Consider the following 14,596-nt stretch of genomic DNA (forward strand, 5'->3'; position numbering starts at 1 on the left):
GATATAATCCTCTGTAATGAATGATTTTTGACTATCAATCAAGTAACCTTTTTACCCATCTCCCACATTGTTTAACTAATAAAACAAATATGTTTGAGGAAATTAAATAAAAACATATAACTTTTTAAATGCCCCTACAATTTATCTCCCAGGTTGTTTGCAGCAGTGTTCTGGAGATGAACCTGGAGACACCTGGAGGGTTAACAGCCCTACCTTAACGCCAGACGAAGGTAGTCAAAATCGACCCCATTTGCTCCAATCTAATAGGGGAAAGCTTTTCTTGACCATATCATCTGCCAACAGCCCTGTCTAAATCTTAACCTTTCCCACCATAAAAATGCTATAATCTATAGATGCTTCTGAGTGTGGATCAACTCACATAGTTCCCACTCTTGCCACCACATCAAAGGCACTTCCAAATCCTGCCAAAATCGACTTCAATGTTGGCAAAAAAAAGTTATTTTCTGCAAAAATTGGGGGATTGGGAGGGGCAGCCAGTACCGAACGAAGATTGGATTACTATTTATAGGTGGAAAGGATTTAGAATTATTTAGACTTTGAAATAATGCAGTTCTGCAAACTTCTGGTCCGCCCTCTATCGGCCAGTTGCTGCAATTTTCCGGAAGAAAATTTCTGCCGGTCCTCCCGCGGCAACTAACATGCGGGATTACGATGAAATTACCGCTTTTCTCGGAGAATGGGGACCCTACCAGAAGCTCATCTTCTTCCTTTTGAGCCTCAGCATCTTTCCCAACGGTTTCTGCGGACTGTCCATAGTTTTCGTCGGGGACGTTCCAGAGCATCGCTGCTTAATTCCCGGGAATCTGAATCTCAGTGAAGCGTGGCTGAATCGGACGATCCCTCTGGTGCAAGAAAGAGACAAACTCCAGTACAGCAAATGCAGTCGGTACCGGTTGGACGTGATAATGAATCTTTCGGCGACATTTCCCGACTCAGATTCCTTCAATATGTCTGAGGTAGAACAGGAGCCCTGTTTGGATGGATGGGAGTACAGTAAGGAGCAGTACATCTCCACCATCGTCTCCGAGGTATGTGGCTGAAGGGATACAGTGGTCACACCGGCAATAGTTAACCTGAGAATAGTTTGTGAAGATCACTGTAATATATTCAGATGTTTTTTGGTAAAGCAGCTACAGTTCTGGCATGGCCTCGGGGCAGGTATTTTATAATGTTTAATCTGGCTTGCCTTTCGGCAGAAAAAAATATTCGAAATCTGAACCTTCGCCTCCGACTCTAACTTTGTTCCCATTTTCCTCTGATCTTGTCCAGTCCAAAACAACTTTATTTGGCCTAATTTCACATTTTCTGGTCCCAATTTCTTTCCTCTCAGGACCTGCACCTTGTTGTGAATGTTCTCTTCTAAACCCTCAAATTTTGTCCTCTCCTTTCTTGAAGGCAGTGACCACAGCAGGGATGCAGTTTGATGGTGATGGGAGACCTGGTCCTAGTACCCTCTACAAGTGAGAACTTTTCACGTGGTCCTAGACAATGAATGTTGGATGGTGAATTTGACTATGTCCCAGGCAAGCTTACCATCACACAGTGTTCACATATACACACTTTCCAGCAGGGACCAGTGAATAGCAATCAGAAGTCAGAATACTGACTGATTTACCTCCTTCCTAGCCAAGTAACATTTAGACCAATTGTCACTAACTCAAGTGAGATTAGAAAACTGGTTAAAAACCAAGTGACTAGAATTCATTACTGCCCAGCAATGGGCGTATAAATAGAAAATTTGGAGAATTAGCGCCAGACTACTTGCTAAATTCGTGCTCACTGCTCAAAGAAAGGATTGGAATGCTAATTCCAGTCTTCAAGCCCAGGTTTATTGGTGTTACACTCAAAGGTGGATCAATATCAGGTGCAGTCTAATTACAAGCCATCATTGCCACAGGCTTTTTTCAGATCTTAAAGGAGAGGTTTATTATTGTTGCAACAGAACCACATTCTCAGCATTGCTGGCTGTGCAGCTGCCTCAGCAAACAAAAGCAGGACAAGGACAAGGAGAAGGAGCTGTAGGACTGAACCAGTTGTACTCATGGCAGATTCACGCCCCAGTGAGAAAGCCCCAGATTCTGCGATCAAGCATTGGAGGCATTTGTGTTCACTGTGGAGAGAGAGAGGGCAGTGATTTACCCGGCAAGTGGCAGGAGGCCCTCATCGCAGGTCTTCCGCACCATGTGGAGGCATCTGAATCACAGTCTTCACAAATTCCTGAAGGACAACACCCCCAGCACTCACCCACTAACACTCTCTACCAACCAACACTCGCATCCACATCTCACACCTTGCACATAATGGCAGCTATTCAACTATGCCAGGCTCATTACCCAAACTCATTGCTCCACACTCACTCACACACGTTCCTTTCTCTTGCAGGCCAAGGTGGCTCACAACAGGAGGGAGCAGGAGCGCACAGACAGGGGACAAGCTAACACCCAACTACTGTCTGCACTGAAGAATATAGTGCTGAGGATTATTGGATGCCAGCTGGTGGACGCTGTGGGCACTGGCGATATTGACCCCCCCCCTTGGGAACAACAACATTATGTTCATCCCTACTCCTTCTTCTCACATTCCACTTCCCCCTCACCCCGAAATGTTTCGCACCTTCCAGCTAATCATGCTGTATTCATGTATTTCTCCCATCCTGCCCCCCACCCCTCCCCTTAACCCACGCTTGTGCCTTTATTCTTTCAGATAATGAGCAAGCACCTGAGCAGCCTGTCCCTGAAGGTACTGTGAGTTGCAAGGCGGAAGAAGAGGAGGAGGAGGGGTGTCACTCTATGTCTCACCAGCAGGCACCAGCTCAGAAACTTGCACTACGCATTCTGCTCTCATGCAGTCTCAGCTTGATGCCACGCAAGCTCTGACTGCTGCCATCGTGGCTGGGTCTACCACTATCAACCGGGGCTTTCACGATGTCACAGCAGACCAGCAATCTGTGCTCCAACAGATTTCTAGGGATGCTGAGGTGCTGCCCTAGGGGAGTGGCAGTGGGTCAGTGGGGCAGGAACCTGCTGTCCTCTCTCAGGATGACAGCATTCCTGCTCCCAGCACTGCCACGCCATCATTGCCTTTGTTGCTGCCTGTTATCCGGCCAGCCTAGACTGCTGCCACCCATGCTAAGGTGGTGCAGTCTACAACCAGGCCTTCCAGGTCCATAGCTGGTTGAGGGTGTCCCGCAAGGCCATCTGAAGTCTCCCACATGAACACTCAGCAGCCTTCCCCCAGCCCTGCTGCAGCCACTGGGCCAACACTTTGTCAGAGCATTTCATAGGCAAAGGCACTAACGAGACGCACTGAGGAATTGCAAAGGGTGAATAGTTAAGATTTTTGATGTAAATATATGTTCACTGATTTTTGATTAATTTATTAATTCAGTTTGGATTCTTTTGTGGTGTGTCTCATTTCAGTTTTGCACTGTGATATATGCCTGAGACCGGGATGGAATGATGGGGATGTGGTGAGCAACAGGAATTTGGGGTTTAATTCATTCGAACCGCAGTCTGATGAGTTGTCACGTACCGTCTTTCCGGAAGGGCGATTGATTGGCTGCCTCCTCCCTCGCTCTTGTTCCTCCTCCTCCTCCTCATCTTCCTCTTCCACCTTGTCCTCCTCCTCCTCCTCTCCATCCTCCTGAAGTGGTCCGGCAATCCCTGATCTTGGCCTCATTATGGCCAAGTTGTGCAGCATGCAGCAGACCACCACGAAATGGGACATCTGCTCAGCCGAGTACTGGAGGGCTCCTCACAAGTGGTCTGCTCAATGATGTTCCTGGTGGCAGCGTGGCTGTCATTATATGAATGCTGGGCAGGAGTGTTGGGGTTGCGGAGGGGAGTCATGAGCCAGGTAGAGAGTGGATCGCCCTTGTCTCTGATCAGCCAGCTGTTAGTTTGATGTGGTGGCTGGAAGAGTGCTGGCATACCAGTCTGGCGCAGGATGAAGGCTGCGGCCAGTATAGCGGGCATTGACATTGAGGATTAGCTGCCTATGGTCATACACCAACTGCACATTAAGTGAGTGGTGGCCTTTGCGGTTATGGAAGATCTCAGGATTGTTATGCGGTGCCCGCGAAGCCACGTGGTACAGTCAATGATATCCTGCACCATGGGAAATCCCGTAATCCTGGCAAAGCCACATGCATGCTCATCCTGCTTCTCTCTGCTAATGGGAAAGCAAATGTAGTCCCTTCTCCTACTATAGAAAGCTTCTCTGACCTCCCAGTTGCAGCGATGGATGGCGAACTGAGAGATTTAGCTGTGTCTCCTCTTGCAGACTGGAAGGATCCACTGGCGAAGAAATTGAGGACGGCGATGACCTTGACTGCCACTGAGATAGCCGTGGTCACCCTGGTCTAAGGCTGGAGGTCTGGTTACAGGAGGTGGAAGAGTTCTGTGTCCACCTCCTTGGTGAAGTGGAACCTTCTAATACACTGCTCCTCACTTAATTGGAAATAGGAGAAGTGCTCTCGGAATACCCACTGATGGTAAGACCTCCTGTGGAGAGCCCTGTTGGCCCAACTCCTCCCCCTGTCCACATGTTCCAGTCTTTCTTGCTGTCTCCGCTCCCGCCACCGTAGATCCTGGAGGGCAAGGTCGACTGCCAGTACAGCGCCCATTAGTGTAACCAAGTGTAGCAGTTTGATTTTTTTAAGAATAAATGTAGCTACTTTTTATTTGCCAGAACACTCCTGATGTTGAAATTATGGAATGAGATGGTTGCACTATGTGAAACTGACAAGAAGGCACTGAAACTACAGCTGCGACTCATTGCTGATGATCACTTTAAATAACGTCCCTGGAGCTGGTTTCATGTTGCTTCATGCCAGCTCTCCCTGTCGCTGTTCCCTCCAGGCGCTAAGGTAGGCGGCGACAATCAATTTCACAGATCGGGCGCTCAGTGAGCATTGCACACTCACTGATGTCATGATTGTTGAGGCTCCTGGCGGTGGGGGGGGGGGGGGCGCGGAGAGGGGGGCCAGATTTGGCATGCACCACTGGATTTGCCTCACCTTGGCGATAAAGCTCTAGCACCCTGTTAGCGCCAGCAGATGGCGTTAATGAGAGGCGCTAAGTTACCAAATTATTCCCTCCCAAGAATCAAATTTTGAATGTTCCCTGCTGCATGGCTCAGTACCACATTGTGGTGCATTCTGCAGTCTATCTCGGTATTGTGTCGTGAGTGGCTCACCTCTTGACTCCCCAAAGCCTTTCTATCACCTGCAAGGCACAAGCCAAAAGAAAGACTTGCATTTATATAGCGCTTTTCACAACCACCGGATGTCCCAATGCACTTTACAGCCAATGAAGTACTTTTTGAAGTGCAGTAACTGTTGTAATGTAGGAATGTCAGAAGTGTGATGGAATACTCTCCACTTACCTGGTTGGATCCAGCTCCAACAACACTCGAGAAGCCCCACACTATCCAGGCTAAAGCAATCCGCTTGATCAGCATCCATCCTCTGACATAAATATCCATTCCCTCCACCATCGGTGTACTGTAGCTGCAGTGGTATTATGTACAGGATGCACAGTAGCAACTCACCAATGTTTCTTCAGCAGCACCTCTCAAACCCACAACCTCCACTACCTAGGACAAGGACAGCAGGCGCATGGGAACATCGTCACCTCCAAGTTACATACCATCCTGATTTGGACAAAAATGCTGTTTCTTCATGGTCTCGGGGTCAAAATCCTGGAGCTCCATACCCAGCAGCATTGTGGGAGCACCTTCACCACACAGACGGCAGCAGATCAAAAGGAAAGTCCACCACCACCTTCTTCAGTGCAACTAAGGATGAGCAATAAATGCCGGCCATGCTGGCGACAGCCACAGCCTGAGAATGAATGAATTAAAAATATTGGTACCTTTACCCACTGAGTCATTGAATTTTCTTTAGTTGCCAGCTTGCCTTCCATTACATAGTTAATTAATTTTAAGAAAGTAGAGGACTGAAAGGCTCTATTTTTGAATGCATATAACTCCCTCAGCATCTGTCACACTGCAGGCGATCCTTAGCGAAGGGGGGGGGGAGTTGCATGTTGCATAGAAACTGCAATGTTCTAATTATATCAAATATGCACTATGATACCAAATTTGCTGGACCCTAAAATGTTTTGATGTAAATCAGTGTATCCAAGGTGTTATTTAATACAAATAAATTAATTTCAGGTCTTGCTGGCTTTATGTTTGCCAATGGAATGTTGATGGGATCATTTCAGAGCTAAGGATTATCTCAAGGGATTAACACAAGAAGTTTTATGAACTTGAAAACAAAGCCAGTGGTTACAGAAGTACAATTACAGCATTATTTCCTCTATGAAAATATTAATAATTAACACTTGCATTTCTAAATCCTATTTGTGTGTTTTAAGATGAAGGGGGTTGCATGATGTGCTATGGAAAAAGCAGAACCGCTCCTCACAAACACAGGGCTTGAAAATCCATGGACTGTGAAGCAGGCAGTTACATTGGGTCTGTGTTCACTGGTGCCCTCCAATATTGATACTTCAGAAAAATGTTGTCAGTGGGAAGTCACCTCATTTGCACAAGGCTGGCTAGTACACCTCAGGAACCCATCTGTCCTATGATGCAGAAACTCTGGCAGGTGGCATCTGGGAGGAAGCCTGACACCCACCCCACTATCCCGCCCCCTCATGACCTTTTTCAGCCATTATCTGACATGTACAAAGCAACCTTAATACTTCCAGTCTGATGCTGAGTTCCATATGAACCTCAGAAGTGGGAAATCCCAATGTAGGAAATCCCTGCCCACAGCTACGCCCGTTCCAATTCAACTACTTTGTAAGGAGCAAGCGGAGATTCCTCTCCTTACAAAACTGTGTGGAAAATCCTAGATAAGTAGTATTTAAAATACAAGATGGGCAATTGTTTTGGACAGATCTAACACAATGACCGATTCAGTAGCAATACCTGGCCATTCAAGAAGACATCCAGTCAAGCCCTAGAAGGATGCAAAGGTAGGAAACTACTACCCTGGGCGGGGTTGGGGTGGGCAGGGGGGGATGTTGGTGACATGTTATAACAGGGTACAAGGAGATGATGCTTTTAAGTTAGATGATCCACCGGAGTGGGGTGAGTATACATATATTCTTTATTTTTGTAATGGTATGGGAAAAAAGTTATAGTAATTGTACCTCATTATAATTGAATGTTCTACATAATTTTCCACTGTGGAATAAAGCAGCTTATGAATCAAACTGAATGTTATTGTGCTGAGTGTCAACATTCTGACTTCGGAGAGATTGATGACGTGATTCCAGGATGGTATGGTGCCTCCCTGGTGCCAGGGTCAAGGATGTCACAGAGCGGACGCAAGGCATTCTGCTGGGAGAGGGTATACAGCTTGAGGTCGTGGTCCATATCGGGACCAACGACACAGGTAGAAAGAGGAATGAGGTCCTACAGGCAACATTTAGGGAGCTAGGAAGAAAATTAAAGGGTAGGACCTCAAAGGTAGTAATCTCCGATTACTACCGGTGCCACGTGCTAATGAGTACAAGAATAGAAGGATAGAGTGGATGAACGCATGGCTGGAGTGTTAGTGTAAGAGGGAGGGCTTTAAATTATTGAGGCATTGGGACTGCTTCTGGAGGAGATGGGACCTGTACAAACCGGACGGGTTGCACCTCAACAGTGCCAGGACCAATATCCTCGCGGGAAGTTTTGCTAGTGCTGTTGGGGAGAGTTTAAACTAGCTTGGCGGGGGGAATGGGAACCTGAGAACAAATTCAATAGGAAAGGAAATAAAGCAGAAATTAGATAGCAAGAATTTAGAAAGTGAATCTGTAAGTCAGAGGAAACAAGGGTTAGTAAGTAGTAATCAAGGAGGTCTTCCTGTTCTAAATGGTATAAACTTTAATGCAAATAGTATAGCGAATAAGGCGGATGAGCTAAGAACACAGGTAGGGAGTATGACATTATAGCCATTACAGAGACATGGCTGAAAGAGGGGCAGGTTTGGCTGATCAATATTCCTGGTTACAGGATTTTTAGACAAGACAGAGAGGGGAGTAAAAAGGGGGGTGGTCACGGTATTGATTAAAGAAACTATTACAGCGGTGAGGAGGGATGATATGTTAGAGGAATCATCAAACGAGGCCATATGGATTGAATTGAAAAATAAAAAAGGGGCAATCACACTGCTGGGCATATATTATAGACCCCCAAATAGTGGGAGGGAGATAGAGCAAATATGTAGGCAAATTGCTGTGAAGTCCAAAAACCATAGGGCAGTAATAGTTGGGGATTTTAACTATCCTAATATTGATTGGAACAAATATAGTGTGAAGGGTATAGAGGGCGCAGAATTCTTAAAATGCATTCAAGAAAACTTTTTTAGCCAGTATATAACAAGCCCAACACGAGAGGGGACGGTTTTGGATTTAGTTTTGGGAATGAAGCTGGGCAGGTTGAAGGGGTATTAGCAGGAGAGCACTTGGGGGCCAGTGACAATAATTCAGTCAGATTCAAGGTAGTTATGGATAAGGACAAGGATACACCTGGAATAAAAGTCCCAAATTGGGGAAAAGCTAACTTTGCTAAGTTGAGGAGTGATTTGGCCACAGTGGACTGGAAACAGCTACTTGAAGGTAAATCAGTGTTGGAACAGTGGGAGGCATTCAAGGAGTAGACCCAGAAGGCTCAGGTCAAACATGTGCCCTTAAAAAAAAAAAAAAAAAAAATGGGTGGGAATAATAATCCCCTGGATGTCTAGGTTCTTACAGGGGAGCATAAAAAAAGAGAAGCGTGTGTCATATACCGATGTCTAAATATTATAGAGTCTTTGAAGGAATATAGAAAGTTAAGAGGTAAAATTAAGAAGGATATTAGAAATGCTAAGAGAGAGCATGAAAAATTCTTGGCTAGTAAAATTAAAGAAAACCCAAAGATGTTCTATAAATATGTTAAGAGCAAGAAGGTAACTAAACAAAGGGTAGGGCCTATTATATACCATGAGGGTAATCTTTGTGTGGAGGCGGAAGATGTTGGAATGATTCTTAATGAATACTTTGCATCTGTTTTCACAAAGGAAAGAGGCAAGGCAGATACTGCTATCAAGGAGGAATGTGAAATTCTGGATGAAATAAACATAGAGAGGAGGTATTAAGGGGTTTAGCAGCTTTGAAAGTAGATAAGTTCCCAGGCCCGGATGAAATGCATCCCAGGCTGTTGAATGAAGTAAAAGAGGAAATAGCAGAGGCCTTGACCATCATTTTCCAGTCCTCTATGAATTTGGGCATGGTGCTGGAGGACTGGAGGACTGCTAATGTGGTACCCTTGTTTAAGAAGGGAGAAAGGGATAGGTCGAGTAATCACAGGACTGTCAGCCTAACCTCAGTAGTGGCAAAATTATTGGAAAAAATCCTGAAAAACAGGATAAATCTACATTTGGAAAGGCAAGGATTAATTAGGGACAGTCAGCATGGATTTGTTAAGAGAAGATCATGTTTGACTAATCTGATTGAATTTTTTGAGGAGGTAGCCAGGAGGGTCGATGAGGGTAGTGCATACGATGTAGTGTATATGGACTTTAGCAAAGCTTTTGATAAGGTTCCACATGGTAGACTGGTCACGAAGTTTAAAGCCCATAGGATCCAGGGCAAAGTGGCTAGTTGGATCCAAAATTGGCTTAGAGGTAGGAAGCAAAGAGTAATGGTTGATGGATATTTTTGTGACTGGAAGGAAGTTTCCGTCGGGGTTCCACAGGGCTCATTACTGGGTCCCTTGCTTTTTGTGGTATACATCAATGATCTGAATTTGAATATAGAGAGTATGATTAAGAAGTTTGCAGATGACACTCAAATTGGCTGTGTGGTTGATAATGAAAGTCATGGACTGCAGGAGGATATCAATCTATTGGTCAGGTGGGCAGAGCAGTGGCAAATGGAATTTAATTCGGAGAAGTGTGAGGTAATGCACTTTGCGAGGGCTAATAAGCGAAGGGTATACACATTAAGCGGTAGGCCACTTAAAAGTGTAGATGACTAAAGGGACCTTGGAGTGCTTGTCCACAGAACTCTTTTTGTGAGAAAATTAAATCATTAAATCGTGTCCCCCCAATCTGGGGGGCGCACCAAATATTTCCAAGGCCCTTTTTTTGTGTTTTTTTGGGGGGGTTTTTGTGTTTTTGTTTTTTTTTAAAGTTTTTTTTTGGGCACTAAAATCATATTTTTTTTTTCTCCAAGTGCCCCCTATAAAAGGGGAGGGGGACACTAAAAACACCGGCAATTAAAACAAATTAAACTTTAAAACATAAAATCAAATTAAAATTTGGTTGCCGGGCGTGACGATGCACTCCAGTCCCTCCGGTGCCCACCTCTCGCGGAAGGCCACGAGCGTTGCTTGTCCACAGATCCCTGAAAGTAGGAGGCCAGGTGAGTAAGTTGGTTAAGAAGGCATACGGAATGCTTGCGTTTATTGGTCGAGGCATAGAATACAAGAGCAGGCAGGTTATGCTTAAATTGTATAATACTCTGGTTAAGCCACAGCTGGACTACTGCGTGCAGTTCTGATCACCTTATTATAGGAAGGACGTGATTGCACTAAAAAGGGTGCAGAGGAAATTTACTAGGATGCTGCCTGGAATGGAGAATCTTAGCTATGAGACCAGATTGGATAGGCTAGGTTTGTTCTCATTGGAACAGAGGAGGTTGTGTAGTATTAGGCAGTCCCTCATATCGAGGATGACCTGCTTCCACACAAAAATAGATGAGTTCACAGTTGTTTCAATGAGGGACCTGACAATCTAGGTCCCGAACTACATACTGAAGGGTGGAAGATGCTGATTCTTTTAATGTGGGGTGACCGTTGCACATCAGCCACTACAGAGGAGGTTGAAAGGAGACCTCATTGATGTGTACAACATTTTGAGGGCCCTGGATATAGTGGATAGCAAGGGCCTATTTCCCTTGGTGGAGGGGTCAGTTATGAGGGGGCATAGTTTTAAGGTAGTTGGTGGAAGGTTCAGAGTGGATTTGAGGGGAGGTTTCTTCACGCAGAGGGTTGTGGGGGTCTGGAACCCACTGCCAGGAAGGGTGGTGGATGCAGTAACCTTCACCACATAAAAACGGTGCTTGGATGGGCACTTAAAGTGTTACGGAGCTGGTAAGTTGGATTAGACTGGATAACCTCTTCTTGCCTGGTGCAGATACGATGTAAGTACTGCAGAGTTTTGTTCATCTGGATGGATCGGAGAGGAATTTTCCCAAATTTTTTTTCCCCCAATTGGCCTGGGTTTTTGCCTCTCCCAGGAGATCACATGACTCCGGTTGTGGTGGAGTGTAGATTGTTTTGGTGCAAGGAGTGTCGCAGTTGTGTGGGGTGGACCGGTTGGGCTGGGTGCTCTTTACCTGTCCGTCATCGTTCATTGTTCATGGGTTTATATATAACCTTCAGGGCTGCTGACCGAGGGCCGTGTGGCTCTTTGTCAGCCGGCGCAGACATGATAGGCCAAAATGGCCTCCTTCTGCACTGTAGATTTCTATGTTTATATATGTGTTAAGACATAGTGAACTGATCCAGAGCAGAAGGGAGTTTCACTGTTATGCACCCAGGGTCTGAATAGATTTAGGACAGTGGGAGTCAATTTATGTCTGAAATAGAAGCAGCTGACACCACTGAACCTGTGGCAGACTTGGATTCAGAACATGCACATATTCCATGAATTATGTTGAAATAGCTGTGGATGAATTTGCAATAGACTTAGGGGTCTCAGCAGTTTAAATGCTCAACATGTCCAATCAATGCAGTGCAGTGTTGATTCTAAAGATGGAGTCTTATGATTTCAGACACTAGATAATGAAACAACAGATTGGCCTAGAAATTGGATTGCGTAGGTGAAGAACGGGAACTGAAAAGTCCAATATGATGTGCGGCATACGCATTCTCATTCCACGATGGCCATATTGGATAGGGCACGTTGAGCCCCCCAGGGTGCCCTGTAGTCACCCAGGGTGCCCTGAAGTCGCCCAGAGCCCTCACACTGAAACTAGCATTAGGCCCATTGTGTATGCCAATCGGGGACCCAATGCCTATTTAAGGTCTGTTTATGAAATTAGTTCCTGACTGACCACAACATGTGCTGTGCATGCTGCAATCTCTTATCGCAAGTAAAAAGTGGTGGCTTTTAAAGGGACCGTTGGAGTCTGCCAACAGAAAGGCAAGCAAAAATGATTTTACTTCATTGGTCATAAAGCGCTTTGGGACATTGTGAGGTTGCGAAAGGCAATGTGTAAATGCATGTTTTTTCTTTCTTTGCAAGCTCTCACTGGAGACATTTGTCAGATCATTCAGTCTTAGTGCTCCAATGAATTTCTAAAAAGCTTTGTTTGCCAGGAAAAATGCTTTCACAATTCCCCCTGGAAAGGAGACAATGGCAAGAGAAGGAACAGCAATTTTACCTAGTGGCAAATTTCCAAAAGAGCAGTGCCTTATTGATAACACACAACAACTCCATGTCTTCTGTGAATAGGAAAGGATTCTATTCAATTCATGTGCAGGTGTTGTTGGACTATGACAACCATGCAAATGAATGTGCAATACCTTAAGAGCAGATATGATTCCTTCATTTTCTGATATCGTCAACATTATTTGAAGGAGCAAGCAGATTGGACAGGTGACTGCCTAAGTGAAGCCTTGTCTACTGGTCCATTAGGAAATCCTCAAAAAATGTGGAACATGGATATACTGGAGTTCTTTTTCCACTCAAATTCTGTGAATGTATGATTGACATGATAAAGCAGTGTTTCATTTTTTTGAACAGATCATACTGATTCTGCTCTATAGCCCTGAGAAGACCTTTAAAATTACCTGTGTTTTCCTTATTGGTGCGATTACTGTATCTTTCCCCTGGTGCTTCTCCTTACTAATAGTTTATGGTGTATATGCTCGACTTCCTAATCTAATTCTCTTTCTAGATATTGCATCAGTAGGAGGAGCAAGTATGGTGTCAGTCAACTTCTTCTGATTCGGAGAAGGCCTCAGAAATAGTAACCCACACTGTCTGGTAGTTCATGGTTGATACTTGGCACCTCAAATTATTTTAGTGAGCTGGATGGATTAGATGCATAATACAAAGCTGCCTCATCCATGCACCTGCTATTGAACATTTAGTCCAGATGGCCAGGGATGAGTGTGGGAACAGATTGAGGAGTGTGAAACTCATAATGAAGATTCCCTCTAGCTTACAAATTATTGTGAATGCCTGCTTTAAACTGGAGCCCCAAGACCAAACAGTCATATTCACAAAATTTGTGAGAGAAACAGCAGCTGTGCTTTGGACCTATGCTCCCCTTCACATATTGCTGTAGGAATGACGGAGCTGTGCTTCTTCAGAAGACAGCATGATGGATCTGTGCTTATTTATGAATTTCCGTTTATTGGTACTCCTGGAAAAATAAGAATCCATGACCCCTGCAGCAGAGTAACTTCTGGCCATAAACTTTTGTTCAGTTAGTTCCTGCTCTTCTGCTGCCAACTCCAGTTGTTCCTCCTCACTTATGCTTGGTGCTTCTCTAGGTGCTGCCTCCTAACTCTTAATTAACTCTGCTAAGTTGGAAGCATTTGAGCTGCAGGATCAGATGCTTGTGTGATGGCTGGTTTTCTCATGCAAGCTAGGGCTAGAAACACTTTTTTTGGAGTCTCAAGATAAAAGAAAAGGGGAATATATGTTACCATTCTAACTCTCTAAAATAACTGGGCATACATGTTCAAAGGAAAATGAGTGCCAATTTGCTGTTGTGCCGAATGAGCATGGATTTTCATGAGGGATTGAGTTTGAATAGAGAGAAAGATGAAGGAAAAGAGGACACTTGGCTTGCCACAAAGCCACCAAGCTCTCATTTGGTCATACCCTCAATTGATTCCACTCAAACTATTTATAGCACTGCCTCCTTATGTGGAGAGAGTTGCCTAGACTTTGCATATTAGTGGATTTGGGGCATGGTAGGGATGCCTCCTGCACAAAGACATGCCTTTGTTTCTGGATCATTTTCATAATTTTGACAGGCTCTACTGAGTCGTCTTCCTGAAATGAAACCTTGGAGGTCTGCCACAACACAGCGCTTCAAGCAGCCTCCAAACTTCTGGCAAAACTACATTTTCGTTAAGGTGATGTAGTGGCACCAATGACATCATCAGGCCATGACTATTTAAATTTAAAATAGGCCTCCCTCTCCCCCCTCCCCCACCCCACCTGTAGTTGGAGCCTCGGCTGTCTTGAAATACAGGAACCGAGCAACCTCAGGCCAATAAGCTGACTCGCCCCGCTCCCCACTCCCCGCAATGCACCATTCTACCTAGGCAAGGGAGGTTAAAATTGAAGCCAATGTGTCACTGAACAATTACAGTGGTTTTGTTGTGAGAAAAACATGGACAGAATTTTTTACATTTTTATACAACAGTGCAGAAGAACATTGATATTTACTCTGTCCTAACCTGGTAATTTCCCCATGGTACAGCCCCTAACGATGCCTTGAGACCAAGGGGCATAAACCAGACCATATCTGCCATACAACTGGTTTAGTCATTCATCACCAGATCTGGCTGG

General features: G+C 45.0%; 1 protein-coding gene across 1 annotated transcript in view; it reads left to right on the forward strand.

Moving 5' to 3' along the window:
- The first annotated feature begins 636 nt into the window (after positions 1–636).
- Positions 637–14,596, forward strand: part of LOC139262892 (organic cation/carnitine transporter 2-like) — a 131,486-nt gene continuing 117,526 nt past the window's right edge. The window contains exon 1 of the mRNA XM_070878147.1: positions 637–1,049. Coding sequence (XP_070734248.1) covers positions 660–1,049 — 390 coding nt within the window. The 5' untranslated portion in view covers positions 637–659. The remainder of the gene's footprint in view (positions 1,050–14,596) is intronic.

Source organism: Pristiophorus japonicus, chromosome 4 (assembly GCF_044704955.1).
Source record: "Pristiophorus japonicus isolate sPriJap1 chromosome 4, sPriJap1.hap1, whole genome shotgun sequence".
Lineage (NCBI taxonomy): Eukaryota > Metazoa > Chordata > Chondrichthyes > Pristiophoridae > Pristiophorus > Pristiophorus japonicus.